Genomic DNA, 18458 nt, shown 5'->3' on the forward strand with positions numbered 1-18458 from the left:
TCACCAGTTGAGAGAAAGAGCACTGTATTTGGAACTGTCCCACTTTTGAAAGGAGGAAGGGACACGTTTGCCACTGCGGTGCCTCGTTCTGACAAATGGGCTTGCAGATCATTCAGGCTGATTGTAATAAACCCACAGAGGGCAGAGACCACGTCTTCAACTGCGGTGTACTCTCCCAAGGACTTAGCGTAGTGCTCGGTACACAGTAGATACCCTTGATGACGGTGGCAAAACCTTTCCCTCTGCTCCTCCTCCTCTTCCTTCCCATCCCCTCAGCACTGTTCTCGTCCGCTCAACTGTATACATTTTCATTACCCTATTTATTTTGTTAATGAGATGTACATCACCTCGATTCTATTTATTTGCTACTGTTCGAATGAGATGTTCATCGCCTCGATTCTATTTATTGCCATCGTTCTCGTCTGTCCGTCTCCCCCGGTTAGACCGTGAGCCCGTCAAAGGGCAGGGACTGTCTCTATCTGTTACCGATTTGTACATTCCAAGCGCTTAGTACAGTGCTCTGCACATAGTAAGCGCTCAATAAATACTATTGAGTGAATGAATGAATGAAAACCGAAACCAAGCAGCGTGGCCTAGGAGAAAGAGCAGAAGCCCGCGAATCAGAGGGTCTAGATTCCAGTGCCAGCTCTGCCACTTGCCTGCTGTAGGAACTCAGGCAAGTTTACTTAACTTTTCGGTGCCTCAGTTTCCTCATCTGTAACATGGGGATTCGATATCTGTTCCCCCTCCTGCTTAGACTCTGAGTCCCATATGGGACCGGGACTGTGGCCACACGCTATTTGTCAGGCACTGTACTAAGTACTGGGATGGACACAAACAAATCGAGTTGGACGAGGTCCCTGGACCATGTGGGGCTCACAGTCTCTGCGCGTGTGTGGGTGCGCGCACACATTGCATCGACAGGGCTCTTGGCCCTGGCTTCTCATCTCACTCCTCTCCTTCTACGACCCAGCCCGCACACGTTGCAAAGTCACACAGCTGGCAAGTGGCGGAGCCAAGATTAGAACTCACGACCACTGAGTCTGATTCTGTCTTTAATGGAGTGGAGGGGGTGGAAGCTGGAGTGTAGAGGATCAAGGAGGGAGGTGGGAAAGTCATTTAACTCCTCTGTGCCTCAGTTACCTCACCTGTAAAATGGGGATTAAGACTGGGAACCCCACACGGGACAACCTGATTATCTTGTATCTACCCCAGTGCTTAGAACAGTGCTTGGCACATAGTGAGCGCTTAACAAATACCATTATTATTATTATTATTAATAAACTGCTCTCTCCAGGTCACAGATGACGTCCTTCGTGCCACAACTAATCCTCCTCGACCTCTCAGCTGACTCTGACACTGAGGACCACCCATCCCCTTCTCCTTGAAACACTAACTAACCTTGGTTTCTCTGACACTAACCTCTCCTAGCCCTCTGGCTTCCCCTCTGCTTCCTACCCCCGTGATGGCTCCTCGAGGCTTAATTCTGGATACCCTTCTCTTCTCAACCTACACTCACTCCCACAGGGAGCTCAACTGCTCTCACTGTTCATCTACCACTTCTCTGTAGACGACTCCCAAATCTTCCTCACTAGCCTCACCTCGCCTCCTATGCAATATCGCATCTTCTGCCTTCGGGACTTCTCTCCGCGTTCGCAACCGAACATCTCATCTTCCCTCCCGAGTCCTCCCCCCATGAACTTGCCCTGCACTGTCGACCACCCCCGCCTCCACCATTTCTCATCCCACAGTCTTGCCATTTTCCTCGACTGCTCTCTCGCTCTTTCCACCCCCGTTTTCAGTCCGTTACCAAGTTCTGTCAGTGTCCTCTTCACATCACCTCCAGAACCTTCCGCCTCCCCTCCAGCCAAGCCGCCACCCGTCAGTCGGCTCTCTCCCCTCCTGCCTTGGCTCCTGTCCCATTATACCCCATCTCTCCCGGTCCACTCTTACCGGGTCAACCTACTCCCTGTACCTCGTTCTGATCTCTTGCTGCCGACCTCTTGCTCACACCCTCCCTTCTGCTTCGAACGCCTTCCCCCTTTACATCCGGCAGACCACCGCTCTCCCCACTTTCGAGGCCCTTCTCAAATCACATCTCCTCCAGATAACCTTCCCTGATTAATCTCCCATTTCCCCAACCTATTTCCCGCAGCCACTTTGTCACTTCCACATCAACTAAGCCCTTGGGTACTCACCATCCCCCACTGCACTTACGAATATATCTTCGTACTCTATTGCTTTCCCCTTCTTATAATTTATTTTAGTGCCTGACCACCCACCTTCTCACCCCCGAGCTGCACTGCAGACTCTCTGAGGGCGGACTCCTGCCTATTAATTCTAGCGTATTCTCCCAAGCACTCAGCACAGCGCTCTGTGCAGAGTAAGCACGCTACTGATTGAAGGCCATGGAGAGGAGCTTTCCCCTTAAGGCAAGAGGTTTTCAATCTCCAGGACTGACCAGGCCTCGAACTCTAGACTAGAGCTCCAATTGCCTTCCTCTGGGGTTTGAGTTTAAGAGTAGACATTCCTCGGCTGTTCTTGGCCTCCTCGGAAGAACGGGTCCTGCCAAACGCCCCCATCTCTCTTTCAGATAGAAAAAGAAATATGGTAACGTTATAGCGGGCCCGAGGAGCCCAAGAAACCTCCTTGGATTTCAGGGGGAGCCACCACACCTGTTTGCTCTCAATTATTAAAACTCCTGGGCCTCTCCTCGTATCCCACCAGAAGGGAAGCTTCTTGTGTGACCGACTCATGTTACGGGGTCACTGTGGGTAGGCTCCTCGTAAGCAATCTCATTTGGTCCAGAGCCACGCAGAGGGAATAGGAGTCAGGTAGTTAACTCTTCTTTAATTCCACATTGTGTAACACCTACTGCGAAGCTGTCGCTTACGGACAATGTCTCCCCATCTGCAGCTAAGGCCGGGAGATAAAGCGAGTGTAACGCTATCGGCGTGGATTTTGTTGTTCATTATATGAACAATAGAGAACGTGCCTCTTCTTTATTCTGTGTTCCTCAAACACCTAGTACAGTGCCTCACGCCAAGCGGGTGCTCAATAATACTGCCGCTATTTCTAAACCAGGGAGCGACCTGGGGCTTCAAGGGAAAGGGTCACAAAAAGTGGAAAGTACCCATTCCCTTTGAAATAAAGACACTTGCAACGCAAATGGAGGAAACAAGAAATTGGGCGTCGGACTCCCTCAGAATTTAGCAGAGAAGTGCTGTCGGGAAAGGCGAGAAACTCAGGAGGGAAGAGGGAGGTGAATGCACAATGAGATGGAGTCGGGCAGCCTAATGCATAAACTGAGGCAGCACAGAAACCCGGGGCCCCGAACTCCAGCGGAAATCTAGAGAGGATCTTGGCGTGGGCTCTGAGAAGGAAGGAGAAGGAAATTTTGTTCCCGGTGGGCTGCAGATCTGATTAGGATGTCAGGAATGGAGACTGGACGTAGACTGTAAACCCGTCAATGGGCAGGGACTGTCTCTATCTATTGCCAGTTTGTACATTCCAAGCGCTTAGTACAGTGCTCTGCACATAGTAAGCGCTCAATAAATACTATTGAATGAATGAATTGGACTTGAAAACTGGAATCACCCCCATATGAGATTTTTCCGGGACAGAACAGCCGGTGGCGGGACTTTGTGAGATAGGAGCTCGGCTTCTCAGGATAGAAGGAAGACCCGGGGGCAGTAGAGAAAGAGAAAGAGTCAAGAGTGAAGGGGAGACGTTTGGAGAGGTGCTGAATTTGATTCAGAATAAAGCTCGACTACAAAGGAGAAGAAAAATTGGGGGATAGGTCCTAAATCCATTCTAAAAAGCCAATTCAGCCAAATGGTCTCCAGATTAATATCGGGGCAAGTGTCTGAGGTCTCTTCCCCTCACTCAGTCGAGCACTTACTGCATGTAGAGCACTGTACTAAGCGCTTGGGAGAGTACACTGTAACAAAGGAAGAGATGCATTCCCTGACCACAACAGGCTTACGGTCTAAATGGAGAGACAGATATTAATATAGATAAATGGGGACACCTCTTCTAGACTTAGTTTACCCTTTCCACAAAAATGGGAATAGGGTTCTGAAGAACTGCTATCTGATCTGCACGAATTTCTGACCCATTAGATCTTGGACGATACCTAGAGCTTCCCTTCCTTCTGCCTGAGGCGAAGGTGAAAGAGGGCTGGGTTTGGCTGCTGTGATTTTGGATATCAGTCAATCATATTTATTGAGGGCTTCTTGTGTGCGGATCACTGTACTGAGTACTTGGGAGAATGCAACAGAACAGAGTTGGTAGACACGTTCTCCACCCACAGTGAGGTTACGGACTAGAGGGGGAGACGGACATTAATATGAATAAATTATAGATACGTATATAAATGCTACGGGACCGAGAGCGGGGAGAATAAGGGGTGCAAATCCAATGAAAGGGTGACCCAGAAGGGAGTGGGAGGAGAGGAAATGAGGGCTTGGTCGGGGAAGGCATCTTGGAGGAGATGTGCTTTTATAAGTGTTTGAAGGTGGAGAGAGTGATCATCTGTCAGATATGAAGGGGGAGGGAGGTCCATGCCAGAGGCGGGACAAGGGGGGAGAGGATGGTGGCGAGATAGATGAGATCGAAGCTACAGTGAGTAACTGGGTGTTAAGAATGCCAGCGTTAGAATGTCAATTAGGAATGACAGGAATGATGGTCGGGACTAAGTTTGCACACAGCTGGGTTCATTCTGGAAAGGACCTGGACTTTGGGAAGAGTAAAACGATCCAGTCTGGGGAAGCTGGGAATATTTTTAATGAAATCTGGGAATGACTGGAGCTCTGGAAATTTGATTCTACGTTCATTAAAGACGTTTTCAAGGAGGGACGCTGAGGTGAATCATCCCATTTTCCAGGGGACCTTCCCGGGAATCAGACAGTCGCATTCATAAAAAAACTACAGAGGGTAAAAACGAGGGATCTAGTGTCGACAGCATCTCTAATCTCCTAATAACTTGCCGGGGGGATGAAGGGGGGATCACACATTTACTTAAGGCTCCCGGGAAAGTACAAGACGGGATTCGGGGCAGGAACCATCAAAGTCCGCCAGCGCTCTGCCTGTCATTCCTGAAGGACCACAACCGGAACCCACCGAACTGACCACAGCTGGGCTCCTTCTTCTGGAGTCTGAGCCTGCTCAGATTTCCCGGAGCTCGGCCAAGAGAAAGGGCTGGTCTCATCCCGGCAACGGTCATCAGCCTGTGTGGCCTAGCAGAAAGAGCTCGGCCTTGGAGTCAGGAGACCGGGGTTAAGGTACCAACTCCGCCACTGGCCTACCGGGTGACCCTGGGAGAGTCGCAACCTCTCCGGGCCTCATTTTCCTCATCCTCTGCCCCCTGCTTAATGTGCGAGCCCCGTGTGGCGGAGCTGGGACGGAGAAGTGAAGCGACCTGACCAAGGCCTCCCAGCAGACAGCGGCAGCCTGGAATGAGAACCCAAATCCTCTGAAGCCGGACCTCACCTGCAATTCATTCATTCATTCAGTCATTCAATCGTATTTATTGAGCACTTACTGTGTGCACAGCACTGTACTAAGCGCTTGGGAAGTACAATTCAGCAACAATCAATCAATCAATACCAGGCGCTGTACTAAAATCTTGGTAGAGTACAACAGAGTTGGTAATAATAATTGCAGCGTGGCTCAGTGGAAAGAGGCCGGGCTTAGGAGTCAGAGGTCATGGGTTCGAATCCCAGCTCTGCCACTTGTCAGCTGTGTGACTGTGGGCAAGTCACTTAACTTCTCTGTGCCTCAGTTACCACATCTGTAAAATGAGGGTTAACTGTGAGCCTCACGTGGGACAACCTGATTACCATGTATCTACCCCAGCGCTTAGAAGAGTGCTCTGCACATATTAAGTGCTTAACAAATACCAACATTATTACCCTGTATCTACCCTAGCGCTTAGAACAGTGCTCGGCGCATAGTAAGCGCTTAACAAATACCAACATTATTATTATTTGTTAAGCGCTTACCATGTGCCAGGCATTGTGCTACACGCTGGGGTAGCTACCAGCAAATCAAGCTGGGCACAGTCCCTGTCCCACGTGGGACTCACAGACTCAATACCCATTTTCCAGATGAGGTAACTGAAGCACAGAGAAATAAATTGACTCGCCCACGGTCACACAGCAGACAAATGGCGGTGGTAGGATTAGAACCTATGACCATCTGACTCCCATGCCCATGGTTTACCCACTACACCAAGTTCTGCCCACCAAAAGCTTTCAGTTTACTGCCTGCTGCCCTCAGAGAAACATGCAACTAGGGTCCGTCCAAAAATCTCCCGGGGTCTCCAAGTGAGCCACCGATGGCTGTGTGAGCCCTAGGCTGGGCCAAGCTGGAGGAAAGGCAGTCACTATCGAGAGCAACTCTGATTCCTGGACATTTTTAAATGAAAAAAATAAGGATTCCATGGAGTCTCTTGTTTTTCATTAAAAAAATGGAGGCTCCAAGCCAATGAGCAAAGGGCTACTGGGAACAACGGCTTTTGGCCACTTGGCGGGCCAGTACACGGAGGGAGGTTGCTCGGAACCCATAGCAGACGGGTGGGTCCAAGGTAAGAGGCTGAAGAAGCAACAGGTTGAGAGGAAGGGAGTAGCGTCAGGAAGATGATAATGAAAAATAATAATAATGACATGTATTCCCTCTAAACTGTAAGCTCGTTGGGGACCTGGGGTAGATTCAAGCTAATCAGGTTGCACACAGTCCCGGTCCCACCTAAAGTTCACAGCCTTAATCTCCATTTTACAGGTGAGGGAACAGAGAAATGAGGTAGCTTGCTCAAGGTCACCCAGCAGACTGGTGGCGGGATTAGAACCCAGGTCCTCTGACTCCCCAACCCACACGCTTTCCACTAGGCCACGCTGCTTCGCTTCAGTACTTAGCACATAAGTGCCTAATACATCAATCAGTGGTAGTTATTGAGCCCTTCTGTGCGCAGAGCACCAACCTCGGCACCTGGGAAAGAACAGCCCGGCAGTGTTGGTAGACCCGAACCCTGAAAAGGGAGCTTACGTTCTCCAGAGGGAAACCGACATTAAAATAGATAAACTCACACGATACCACGGGAGGGAATCTGTTCTGTGCTGAGCGGCTGTGCCTCATCTCTCCCTTTGGGGAATGAGAGTAAGATAAATGACACAGTCATCTGGGCTGGAGAGCACAAGTGGAAATATCTAATATACCAATCAATCAGTGGCATTTAATGAGCGCTCACTTGGTGCACAGCACTCTACCGCGGGCTTGGGAGAGTACAACGGAGTTGGAAGACGCGGTTCCCAATAACAGTTGTGGTATCAATTAAGCGCTTAATATGTGCCAAGCTCTGTACTAAACCCTGGGGTAGGTACAAGATAATTAGGATGGACACAATACCTTGTACTACATGGGGCTCAAAGTCTAAGTAAGCAGGAGGTCAAGTACCGAATCCCCACTGTACAGATGAGGAAACTGAGGCCCAGAGAAGGAAAGGGTCTTGCTCTAGGCCGCACAGCAGGCAAAATGGTGGAGCCGGGATTAGAACCCAGGTCCCCTGACGCACAGCCTCTTTCCACCAGGCCGTTCTGCCCTCCAGCACACCTTTCTGGTTTCGCAGTAATTCTCATTGTCTGTCTATCCTAAGAGCTGGACTGGATGGAAGGTTTTACCTCACTCTGTGATTATCTAAAGGCCTGTGTAAATGCAGTTATTCTAAATAACTAAGGCTTGCTCTCCCTGCCAGAGCATCGGCGAGACCAAATGTATCCCTCCCATCTCTGCATGGCCATCCGAGGTGCTAGAGCTAAGACATTGCTCAGGTCGCTGTGAGCAGTCTCTCATTTCCACTCTGGCTGCACCGATTCATATTTCAGGTCCCCAGACTCCGCGATTTTTATGTTACTGTTGTCGAGCTATAAATGGAGAGGAAAAATTGTAAATTTTTCTCCCTTATTGTATCAGTTGAGGATTATATTTCCTCATCCTTTGCCCCCATCCAGCTCCCACACCAGATTCGTTCCACCGAATTGAGCGCTTACTGTGTGCAAAGCGCTGTATTAAGCACTTGAGAGAGTACAATACAATAACAGACACAGTCCCTGCTCACAACGAGTTTACAATCTAGAGGGGGAGACGGACATTAATATAAATAAATTACAGAGAGGTATATAAGTGGCGTGAGGCTGGGACGGGGGGATGAATAAAGGGAGCGAGTCAGGGTGAGGTAGAAGGGAGGGGGAGAAGAAAAGAGGGCTTAGTCGGGGGAAGCCCTCTTGGAGGAGATGGGGCTTCAATAAGGCTTCGAAGAGGAGGAGAGTAATTGTCTGTCGGATATGAGGACGGAGGGCGTTCCGGGCCGGAGGCAGGAGGTGGGCGAGAAGTCGGCCGCCAGATAGACTAGATAGAGGAAGAGTGAGAAGGTTGGCATTAGAGGAGCAAAGTGTGCGGGCCGGGTTGTAGTAGAGAGTGCCGAAGTCAGGTAGGAGGAGGCAAGGCGACTGAAATGCTTTAAAGGCAATGGTGGGGACCTTTCATTTGACACCGAGGCGGATGGGCAACGACTGGAGTTTCTTGAGGAGTGGGGAAACAGGGTCTGAACGTTTCTGTAGAAAAGCGATCGGGGCAGCAGAGTGAAATATGGCCCGGAGTGGGAAGAGACAGGAGGTGGGGAGGTCAGCGAGGAGGCTGATTCAGTAATCAAGGCGGGATAGGATAACTGCTTGGATTCAAACGACAGCAGTTTGGATGGAGAGGAAGGGGCGGAATTTAGAGATGTCGTTGAAGGGGGAACCGACAGGACTTAGTGATGGACTGAAGATGTGGGTTGAATGAGAGAGAGGAGTGAAGGTTAAGGCCAGATCCCAGTATTGGTGACAGCCCTGCCCCTCTCCACTCTTTACGCCGAGATTAAATCCCGGGTCCCGCTAGGGAGAATGCCACCATGTATTCAGGCACACAGCTGGAGAACGGTCACGTGGAGCAGCCTGCAGGTCCCCTCACCCCACATTCCAGGACAGGCTCGTGAGCTTAATCAACTATATTTACCGAGCGCTTATCATTTGCAAACGATTGTACCAAGCGATTGGGAGAGCGCAACACAACGGAGTCGGAAGGAACGTTCCCTGTACGCAGTGAGCTTACGGTCTAGCGGGAGAGAGGGCTTAATAAACCCTCGGGTCTGAGGCCCAGAAGCGGAGCCTTTAAGCTTATTTCCTGGCGAATGAAATCACTTATTTTGGAAACTGGGGTGGAGGGGAAGGAGCCCCCACCCCACCCCACCATCCCCCCTAGTCTGCGAGCTTGCTGTGGGCGGGAATGTTTCTGTTGTTATAGCGTGCTCTCCCAAGCACTTAGGACAGTGCTTTGCACACAGTAAGGGCTCAATAAATACGTTTGGGGATGAATGAATGGTTGGCCTTCTGAAGGTTCCCTGCTTGCCTCCTTGCCCTTCCTGCCTCTCTTTCAGGGCAAGGCAGCAAGAATGGGAGGGGTTGGGGCTACTCCTGGAAGAGATGGTCTTGGTGTTGGGGAGGGGGGCGGTCACAGGGGCAGCTGGAGAGTGATCTCCTGTGGGGTGGGAAGGGAAGAGTTTAGGAGGGAAAAAGGGGTGGAGAACCTGCACCCCCTTTATTCCTACTCCTCTCCCAGATCCCTGCTGAAACTTCCCACTCCCTGCTTGCAGGGTGGAGGGGAGAGGGGGAGAGGGGCTGGGGATTTGCCCTCTGCAAGGAGGAAGGTTGGAAGACACCCACCCCAGCCCTCCACTGACCATGGAATCTGGAAAAGGGAGGCGGGTCTGGACTGATGGTCCTATTGAAGGCCCACCTCCTCCAGAAAGCCTTCCCTGCCTGAGCCCTCCTCTCCTCCCACTCCCTTCTGCGCCGCTCGCCCTCACTCCCTCATTCATCCTCTCTCCCTTCCCCACCGCACGTAGGTATTTAGCCGAACATCTCTGCAATTTATCTATTTCCAGTAACGTGTCTCCCCCTCTAGACTGTGAGCTGGCGGTGGACAGGGGGATGCTTTTGACGGACTGGCGCTACCGATGCCTGTTTACCTGGGTCGATGCCCGTCTCCTCCCTTCTAGACTGGGAGCCCGTCGTGGGCGGGGACTGCCTCTCCTCGGTGCACCACTTCTGCTTCCCAAGCGCTTAGCGCAGTGCTCCGCACAGGGTAAACGCTCAATAAATCGATAGAAAAGGGGGAGGGGGGGGCTTCTCCTAAAGGGGCCCTAACGAATTCCGCTCGGGCCCCGCTGCGGGGCCCTTGGGAGGGTCCGCCTGCGCCCCCAGGACCCCGGCCCCCCTTCCCGGGGTCCCAGCCCCTGCAGCCCCCCCTGACCTGGTAGTTGTCCAGCTGCTCGTCGGTGAAGATGGTCTGCTTGTTGCCCATGGTGGCGGCGGCGGCGGAGCGCTCTCCCGGCCCAGCTGCCTCCCATGGGTGGGCGGCGGAGCCCCCCGGGGACCGGGGAGGGGTCGGGGGGGGAACGACGACGACGACGACGAGGAGGAGGAGGAGGAGGAAGAGGAGGAAGGGCAGGGCCCCCTCCCAGGTGCCAGCCCGCCTTGCCGATCACATCTGGCTCCGGGCGGGCTTCCTCCGGCCTGGCTGCGGGGGAGTTGTGTGCGTGTGTGTGTTGTGTGTTGTTGTGTGTGTGTGTGGATGCTCCTCCCTCCCCGGGCCCCGCTCTCCCGGCCGGGGAGAGTCCGGCGCTGCCACCCTGCGGAGGGGGGGGGGGGCCACCCTCCCCCACCCCCCGACCCCCGCCCTCCAGCCCCTGGCATTCATTCATTAGTATTTATTGAGCGCTTACTATAATAACAATGTTGGTATTTGTTAAGCGCTTACTAGGTGCCGAGCACTGTTCTAAGCGCTGGGGGAGATACAGGGTCATCAGGTGGTCCCACGGGAGGCTCCCAGTTAATCCCCATTTGACAGATGAGGGAACTGAGGCCCAGAGAAGTGAAGTGACTTGCCCACAGTCACCCAGCTGACAAGCGGCGTGGCTCAGGGGAAAGAGCCCGGGCTTGGGAGTCAGAGGTCATGAGTTCGAATCCCGGCTCTGCCACTTGTCAGCTGGGTGACTGTGGGCAAGTCACTTCACCTCTCTGGGCCTCAGTTACCTCATCTGGAAAATGGGGATTCACTGGGAGCCTCACGTGGGACAACCTGATGACCCTGTATTCCCCCCCAGCGCTTAGAACAGTGCTCGGCACGTAGTAAGCGCTTAACAAATACCAACATTATTATTATTAAGTGGCAGAGCCGGGAGTCGAACCCATGACCTCTGACTCCCAAGCCCAGGCTCTTTCCACTAAGCCACGCTATGTGCAGAGCACTGTACTAAGCGCTTGGAATGCACAAAGCGGTAACAGATAGAGACAGTCCCTGCCCTTTGACGGGCTTACGGTCTCATCGGGGGAGACGGACGAACGAAAACAGTAGCAATAAATAGAATCAAGGGGATGAACATCTCATTCAAACAATAGCAAATAAATAGAATCAAGGCGATGTGCATCTCATTAACAAAATAAATAGGGTAATGAAGATATATACAGTTGAGCGGACGAGGACAATGCTGAGGGGAGGGGAAGGGAGAGGGGGAGGAGCAGAGGGAAAGGGGGGCAGTCAGTCATTCAATAGTAATAATATTCAATAGTAATAATAATGTTGGTATTTGTTAAGCGCTTACTATGTGCAGAGCACTGTTCTCAGCGCTGGGGGAGATACAAGGGAATCAGGTTGTCCCACGTGGGGCTCCCAAGTCTTCATCCCCCTTTCCCAGACGAGGGAACTGAGACCCAAAGAAGTGACTTGTCCAAATAATAATAATAATAATGTTGGTATTTGTTAAGCGCCCACTCTGTGCAGAGCACTGTTCTCAGCGCTGGGGGAGATACAAGGGAATCAGGTTGTCCCACATGGGGCTCCCAGTCTTCATCCCCCTTTCCCAGACGAGGGAACTGAGACCCAAAGAAGTGTCTTGTCCAAATAATAATAATAATAATGTTGGTATTTGTTAAGCGCTTACTCTGCGCAGAGCACTGTTCTCAGCGCTGGGGGAGATCCAGGGTCGTCAGGTTGTCGCACGTGAGGCTGCCAGTCTGAATCCCCGTTTTCCAGATGAGGGAACTGAGGCCCAGAGAAGTGAATCGACTTGCCCCGAGTCACACAGCTGGCAAGCGGCGGAGCCAGGATTAGAATCTGTGACTTCTGACTCCCAAGCCCGGCCTCTTTCCACTGAGCCACACTGCTTCTCTAATTATTTATTGAGCGCTTGCTATGTGCAGAGCACTGCACTAAGCGCTTGGAGTGTGCAATTCGGCAACAGAGGGAGACAATCCCTGCCCAATAACAGGCTCACGGCCTAAACAGGGGAGACGGACGGCAAAGCAAAACAGAACAAAACACAACAAGCAGTCTGGTGCAGATATCATCGAGACTAATAATAATTAATAATTATAATAATTATTATTATGGCATTTGTTAAGCACTTAACTATGTGCCAGGCACTGTACTAAGCGCTGGGGTGGACACAAGCAGATCGGATTGGACACAGTTCCTGTCCCACATGGTGCTCACGGTCTCAATCCCCATTTTCCAGATGAGGTAACTGAGGCCCAGAGAAGTGAAGTGACTTGTCCAGGGTCACACACCTGACAAGTGTCAGAGCCTGGATTAGAACCCATGATCTCTGACTCTCAAGCCCGGGTTCTTTCCACTGAGCCACGCTGCTTCTCAATAGAATCATATACACCTCGTTAACAAAATAAATAAAGGAATAATAATAATAATAACAATGTTGGTATTTGTTAAGCGCTTACTATGTGCAGAGCACTGTTCTAAGCACTGGGGTAGATACAGCGTCATCAGGTTGTCCCACGGGAGGCTCAAAGTTAATCCCCATTTTACAGATGAGGTAACTGAGGCCCAGAGAAGTGAAGTGACTTGCCCACAGTCACACAGCTGACAAATGGCAGAGCCTGGATCCGAACCCATGACCTCTGACTCCCAAGCCCGGGCTCTTTCCACTAAGCCACGCTGCTTCTCAGGAATAAATAAAATATACAAGTATGCACAGTGCTGAGGGGAGAGGAAGGGAGTAGAGCAGAGGGCGGGAGAAGGAGGAATGGGGTGGGAAGGGGGAGCAGAGGGAAAGGGGAAGCTCAGTGTGGGAAGGCCTCTTGGAGGAGGTGAGCTCTCAGTAGGGCTTTGAAGAGGGGAGGCTTTGAAGAGGGGCCGCGGGAGGACGTAGACCAGGGGTCGACGGCAGGAAAGGTGAGAACGGGGGACCGTGAGGAGGTGAGCGGCACGGCCAGGCCGGACCGGACCCCACCGCTCTCCTCTCCCGGGACGATGGTGGAGCTCCGGCTCGGTCCACCTCCCTATCGTAATTGTGGTATTTGTTAAGCGCTTACTATGTGCCGGGCACTGTAGCGAGCCCTGGGGAGGGAATACAAGCAAATCGGGTTGGACCCAGTTCCTATCCCGCATAGGGCTCACTGTCTCATTCCCCATTTTACAGATGAGGTCACTGAGGCACACAGAAATAAAGCGACATGCCCAAGGTCACACAGCAAACAAGTGGCAGAAGGGGAATTAGAACCCATGACCTTCTGATGCCCGGGCCCGGGCTCTATCCACGACACCACCAGAAAATAAAGGGCAGAAATCCAAGTCCAGAGGTATCACAGAAGGGAATGGGAGAAGAGGAAACGAGGGCATTACGAGGAGATGTGCTTCTAATAAAGCTCCGAAGGTGGGGAGAGTGAACATCTGTCAGATACAAAGCACGAGGGGATTCCAGACCAGAGGCAAGATGTGGGCAAGGAGTCGATGGCAAGATAGAAAATATCGAGGTAGAGTGAGTAGGCTGGCATTAGAGGAGCAAAGTGTGTGGGCTGGGTTGCAGTGGAAAATCAGGAAAGTAAGAAGGGACACGGTGTTCGAGTGGTTTAAAGCGGATGGTGAGGAGTTGCTGTTGATGCGGAGGTGGATGGACAACCACTGGAGGTTCTTGAGGAGTGGGGAGACATGGACTAGGTTTTGTGAAAAAATGATCTAGTCAGCAGAGTGAAGTATGGACTGAAGAGGGGGGAGACAGGAGGCAAAGAGCTCAGCAAGGAGTCCGTTGCAGTAATCAAGGAGGGATTGGATGATCGATCGATCGATCCATCCTATTTATTGAGTGCTTATTACGTGCAGAGCGCTGTACAAAGTGCTCGTGAGAGTACAGTACAACAGAGTTAGCAGATACATTCCCCGTCCAAAACGAGCTTAGTTCTTATGGGAGACACAGACATTCATATGAATAGTTTATAATTTAGAATTTAAAAGATACGTGCATAAACGCTGCGGGGTTGGGGTGAATATCAAATGTCTAAAGGTCGCGGGTTGAAATGCAGGGACAACGCAGGAGAGCGAGCCGAGAAAAGAGGGCTTACTCGGGGAAGGTCTCTTGGAAGAGATGCGTAGTTTGGATGGAGAGGGAAGGACGGATTTTAGCAATTTCTGAAGGGTGAACCGACAGGATCGGTGACAGTGACTATTTGGGCTAAAAGAGGTGAGCCGAGGATAACGCCAAGGATATGGACCTATGAGACAGGGAGGAATGGGGTGCTGTCTACAGTGATGGCAAAGTCAGGGGGAGGACAGGGTTTGGGTGGGAAAATGAGGAGTTACGTTTTGAACATGTCTAATTTTGAGATGTCGGTGGGACATCCAAGTAGAGACGTCCTGAAGTCAGAAGGAAATGCAAGACCGCAGAGAAGGAGGGAGATCGGGGCTGGAGAGGTAGGTTTGGGGATCGTCAGCATAGAGATGGAAGTTGAAGCCATGGGAGCTCTTGTCCTCTCCCAACAGCTAAGTACACAGTACTGGTGGAACCGGATTCTAATCCCATCTCCGCCACTTGCCTGCTTTGTGACCTTGGGCTAATCGCTTAACTTCTCTGTGCCTCAGTTACCTCATCTGTAAAATGGAGATCGAGATTGTGAGCCCCACATGGGACCGTGGCTGTGTCCACACCCGATTTGCTTCTCTCCACCCCAGCACTTAGTGCAGTGTCTGGCGCATAATAAGCGCTTCACAAATCTTAGTATTAATTATTATCACTGCTGACAGCGATCAGTAAATACTATCGATAGATTGACTGATGGATTGAAAGTCTCTCTCGGGCACCCACACCAGTGGGTGAGTCTCATCTTCAGCAGCATAATCTTCAAAATTAAGGATGACTCTATTCTATCAGACTGTAAGCCCGTCAAAGGGCAGGGACTGTCTCTATCGGTTACCGATTTGTACCTTCCAAGCGCTTAGTACAGTGCTCTGCACATAGTAAGCGCTCAATAAATACTATTGAATGAATGTAGATTTTTTCAGTCTCAAAGATAACCTACTCTAAATTCTGGAAACTCAGAATTCATGGTGTGGTGCCAGTGTAATACTGGCTCAACAAATGTATTTTGATGATGAATAATTTAAAGCTCATTATCCCCCTGGAGATGAGAGCTGCTTTACAAAGCTGTTTACAGAGTGTTTAACTCATCAGTATCAGTGGGTCTGCACAGGGCAAATGTGTTTTTTGAAGATTATGTGTCTGAAGAAAAATCTAGTTTGGGCCCAAATGAGGCAAACCTCACTTAGAGAAGCAGCGTGGTCTAGTGGAAAGAGCACGGGGCTGGGAGGTCAGTGGACTTGGGTTCTAATCCCAGCTCTGCCATTTGCCCGCTAGGTGACCACGAGCAAGCCGCTTAATCTCTCTCTGCCTCAGTTTCCTCATGTGTAAAATGGGAATTAAATACTTGTTCTGCTTTCCCCTTAGACCGTGAGCCCCATGCGGATTACTTAATTATCTGCTACCTACTCCTGTGCTTAGTACAGTTCTTGGACAAATAACCACTATTATTATGATTGAAACATATGTCTAACGATACCTTGGATTGTGTTGCGAAGGGAATCACAGGCCCAGTGATTTTTGGAGCCATGCATCACTTCATTCCATATTGTTTCCAGTGACAGTGCATGAATCCAAAAGCCGGACAGTGACAAAACAGGATAGAAAGAGCATCGAGTCTTTTGAAATGATGTGTTGGCGAAGGCTTTTGCGAATACCACGGTCTGCACAAAAAACAAACAAATGGGTTGGGGAGCAGATCAGGCCAACGTGGTCTTTGGAAAGCCAAATGACTCACCTTAGATTAGCACATCACAGATACATCATCAGGAGGACTAATTCTCTGGAGAAGACGCTAATGCTAGGAAAAGCCCATGGAAAATGTGGAAGAGGCAGACCGGCAGCTAGACGGATGGGAACCATAACAACGATAACGGAAGAACCGTTAGCAAGGATTACGGCAGAAGATAAGGCGTTCTGGAGAAAATATATCCACAGAGTCGCTACGAAGTGGAAACGACTCGAGGGTGCTTGGTAATAATAACAGTAACCACTCCACAGCCTCGAAACCTGCTTCAGCATAAGCATCTTTCTGACAGATAGCATTTCGTACTTTTCCAGATCCACTGCCCGACCTCACCATCCCCCTGTCCCCTTGGATGGCCTCAGAGCTGTCTTCAGAAGACGGGCAGGCTGACAGGAGCGAGGGAAGAGGAGGAGGTGAGAATAAACAGCTACGGGTCAGCAGCTGTCAGAGTTCAAGAAAGTAGACTCCTGAGCCTATCGCATGACAGAAATACCCAGTTTGCATAAGTCCAACCTTCCCATCTGTAATATGACCAATAAAATGGCCAGATTTCCTGCCAGTTTGAGGCCAGAACGAAGCCTCTCCCAAATCCTCCAAAAAAATGCAATTGGACGTTCAGCCAGAGGATCTTTCTCCAACGTGTTTAATATTTCCTAGAAGAGGGGTCCTTTATGCACTAAATGCTCGTTTCATTTCAGAGCCTGGGTTACTAGCGAGTGGAGAGCTTGGTTTTAGGGGGTAACAATAATAATAATAATGTTGGTATTTGTTAAGCGCTTACTATGTGCAGAGCACTGTTCTAAGCGCTGGGGTAGATACAGGGGAATCAGGTTGTCCCACGTGAGGCTCACAGTTAATCCCCGTTTTCCAGATGAGGTAGCCGAGGCACAGAGAAGTGAAGCGACTTGCCCACAGTCACACAGCTGACAAGTGGGAGAGCCGGGAGTCAAACCCATGACTTCTGACTCCGAAGCCCAGGCTCTTTCCACTGAGCCACGCTGCTTCCCCTGGTGCAGGCTAATGAATTTTCTACGTGGCTTTAGGAAACACGGACTTGAGATGAATAAAACTTCCAAAGTCCCCCAACCAACTCCCACATGTTACTCCAAAAATAAAAAAAGAGCTTGCTGGAATAATAATAGCAGTTTTAAGCTACAATGTGTGAAATAGGAAACTAAAAACTTGCTTGACTGTCAGTATAGTCAATAGCGGTAAACTACATTTCGGGATTCAAGCAATGAAAACTGGATTCCCACTACTTTCTATTCATCGTGCCCATGACACATTATTAAAAACCACACACACACATATGCAATATGGGAACGTGTCTCACAAGCGTTTAGTACAGTGCTTAGTACAGGGCACACAGTAAGCGTTCAATAACGATGATTTGTTGAAGGGTAAATACACTTCAGTATGGAGAGATCAAGGAGCCTCTGAACAAGAGAAAGCAATAGCTCGTTGTGGGAAGGGTACAGTTCTACCAACTCTGTTCTGTTTTCCTCTCCCAAGCGCTTAGCATAGTGCTCTGCACATAGTAAGTGCTCAATCGATATGATTGACTGATTGATTTCATCTCCTTCTAGCCTTTTCTCTTGCTTGAAAGGACTCTGAAGTCCTCGAATTGCCTTCTTGAATTCTACTCCTGCACTGCAGTGCCCCAGCTGGCTTGGAAATCATTATTATTATTAATACCACAGAATACATATTAATGCAGAACACACTAACAATATCCATAGGGTGAGTACCTTGTGCCACGCACTGCGCTAAGCCTAGGGCAGACTAAAATATAGCGCGATGCCTTCGGGCAGATCGAATGACAGCATTTCAAGCCTGCCCCCAAAAGCTGTCGCTTTTCAGTAATTTTTAAAAAATAAACACTGGAATGCAAACACCAGGTGGTAATGTGCATTAATGACAAGGCATCCATCCTGAGTTACAATCAGTAAGCAGCGTGGATTAATGGAAAGAGCCCGGGCTTGGGAGTCAGAGGTCGTGGGTTCTAATCCTGCCTCCGCCACTTATCAGCTGTGTGACTTTGGGCAAGTCGCTTCTCTGGGCCTCAGTTACCTCATCTGTAAAATGGGGATTAAGACTCTGAACCCCACGTGGGGCAAGATGATTACCTTGTATCTACCGCAGGTTTGAGAATGGTGCTTGGCAGATAGGAAGCACTTAACAAATACCATCATCATTATTATTCATTTCATATTATCTCCTCAGGGCAGTGAACATCTTCCTGCATTCCTG

General features: G+C 50.3%; 1 protein-coding gene across 1 annotated transcript in view; it reads right to left on the reverse strand.

Moving 5' to 3' along the window:
* The window catches only part of CIB2 (calcium and integrin binding family member 2), a 46098-nt gene extending 35420 nt beyond the window's left edge, over nucleotides 1-10678 (reverse strand). The window contains exon 1 of the mRNA XM_029064585.2: nucleotides 10348-10678. Within this exon, the coding sequence (XP_028920418.1) occupies nucleotides 10348-10398 (51 nt within the window). The 5' untranslated portion in view covers nucleotides 10399-10678. The remainder of the gene's footprint in view (nucleotides 1-10347) is intronic.
* Nucleotides 10679-18458: the final 7780 nt, after the last annotated feature.

This window comes from Ornithorhynchus anatinus, chromosome 5 (assembly GCF_004115215.2).
Source record: "Ornithorhynchus anatinus isolate Pmale09 chromosome 5, mOrnAna1.pri.v4, whole genome shotgun sequence".
Classification (NCBI taxonomy): domain Eukaryota; kingdom Metazoa; phylum Chordata; class Mammalia; order Monotremata; family Ornithorhynchidae; genus Ornithorhynchus; species Ornithorhynchus anatinus.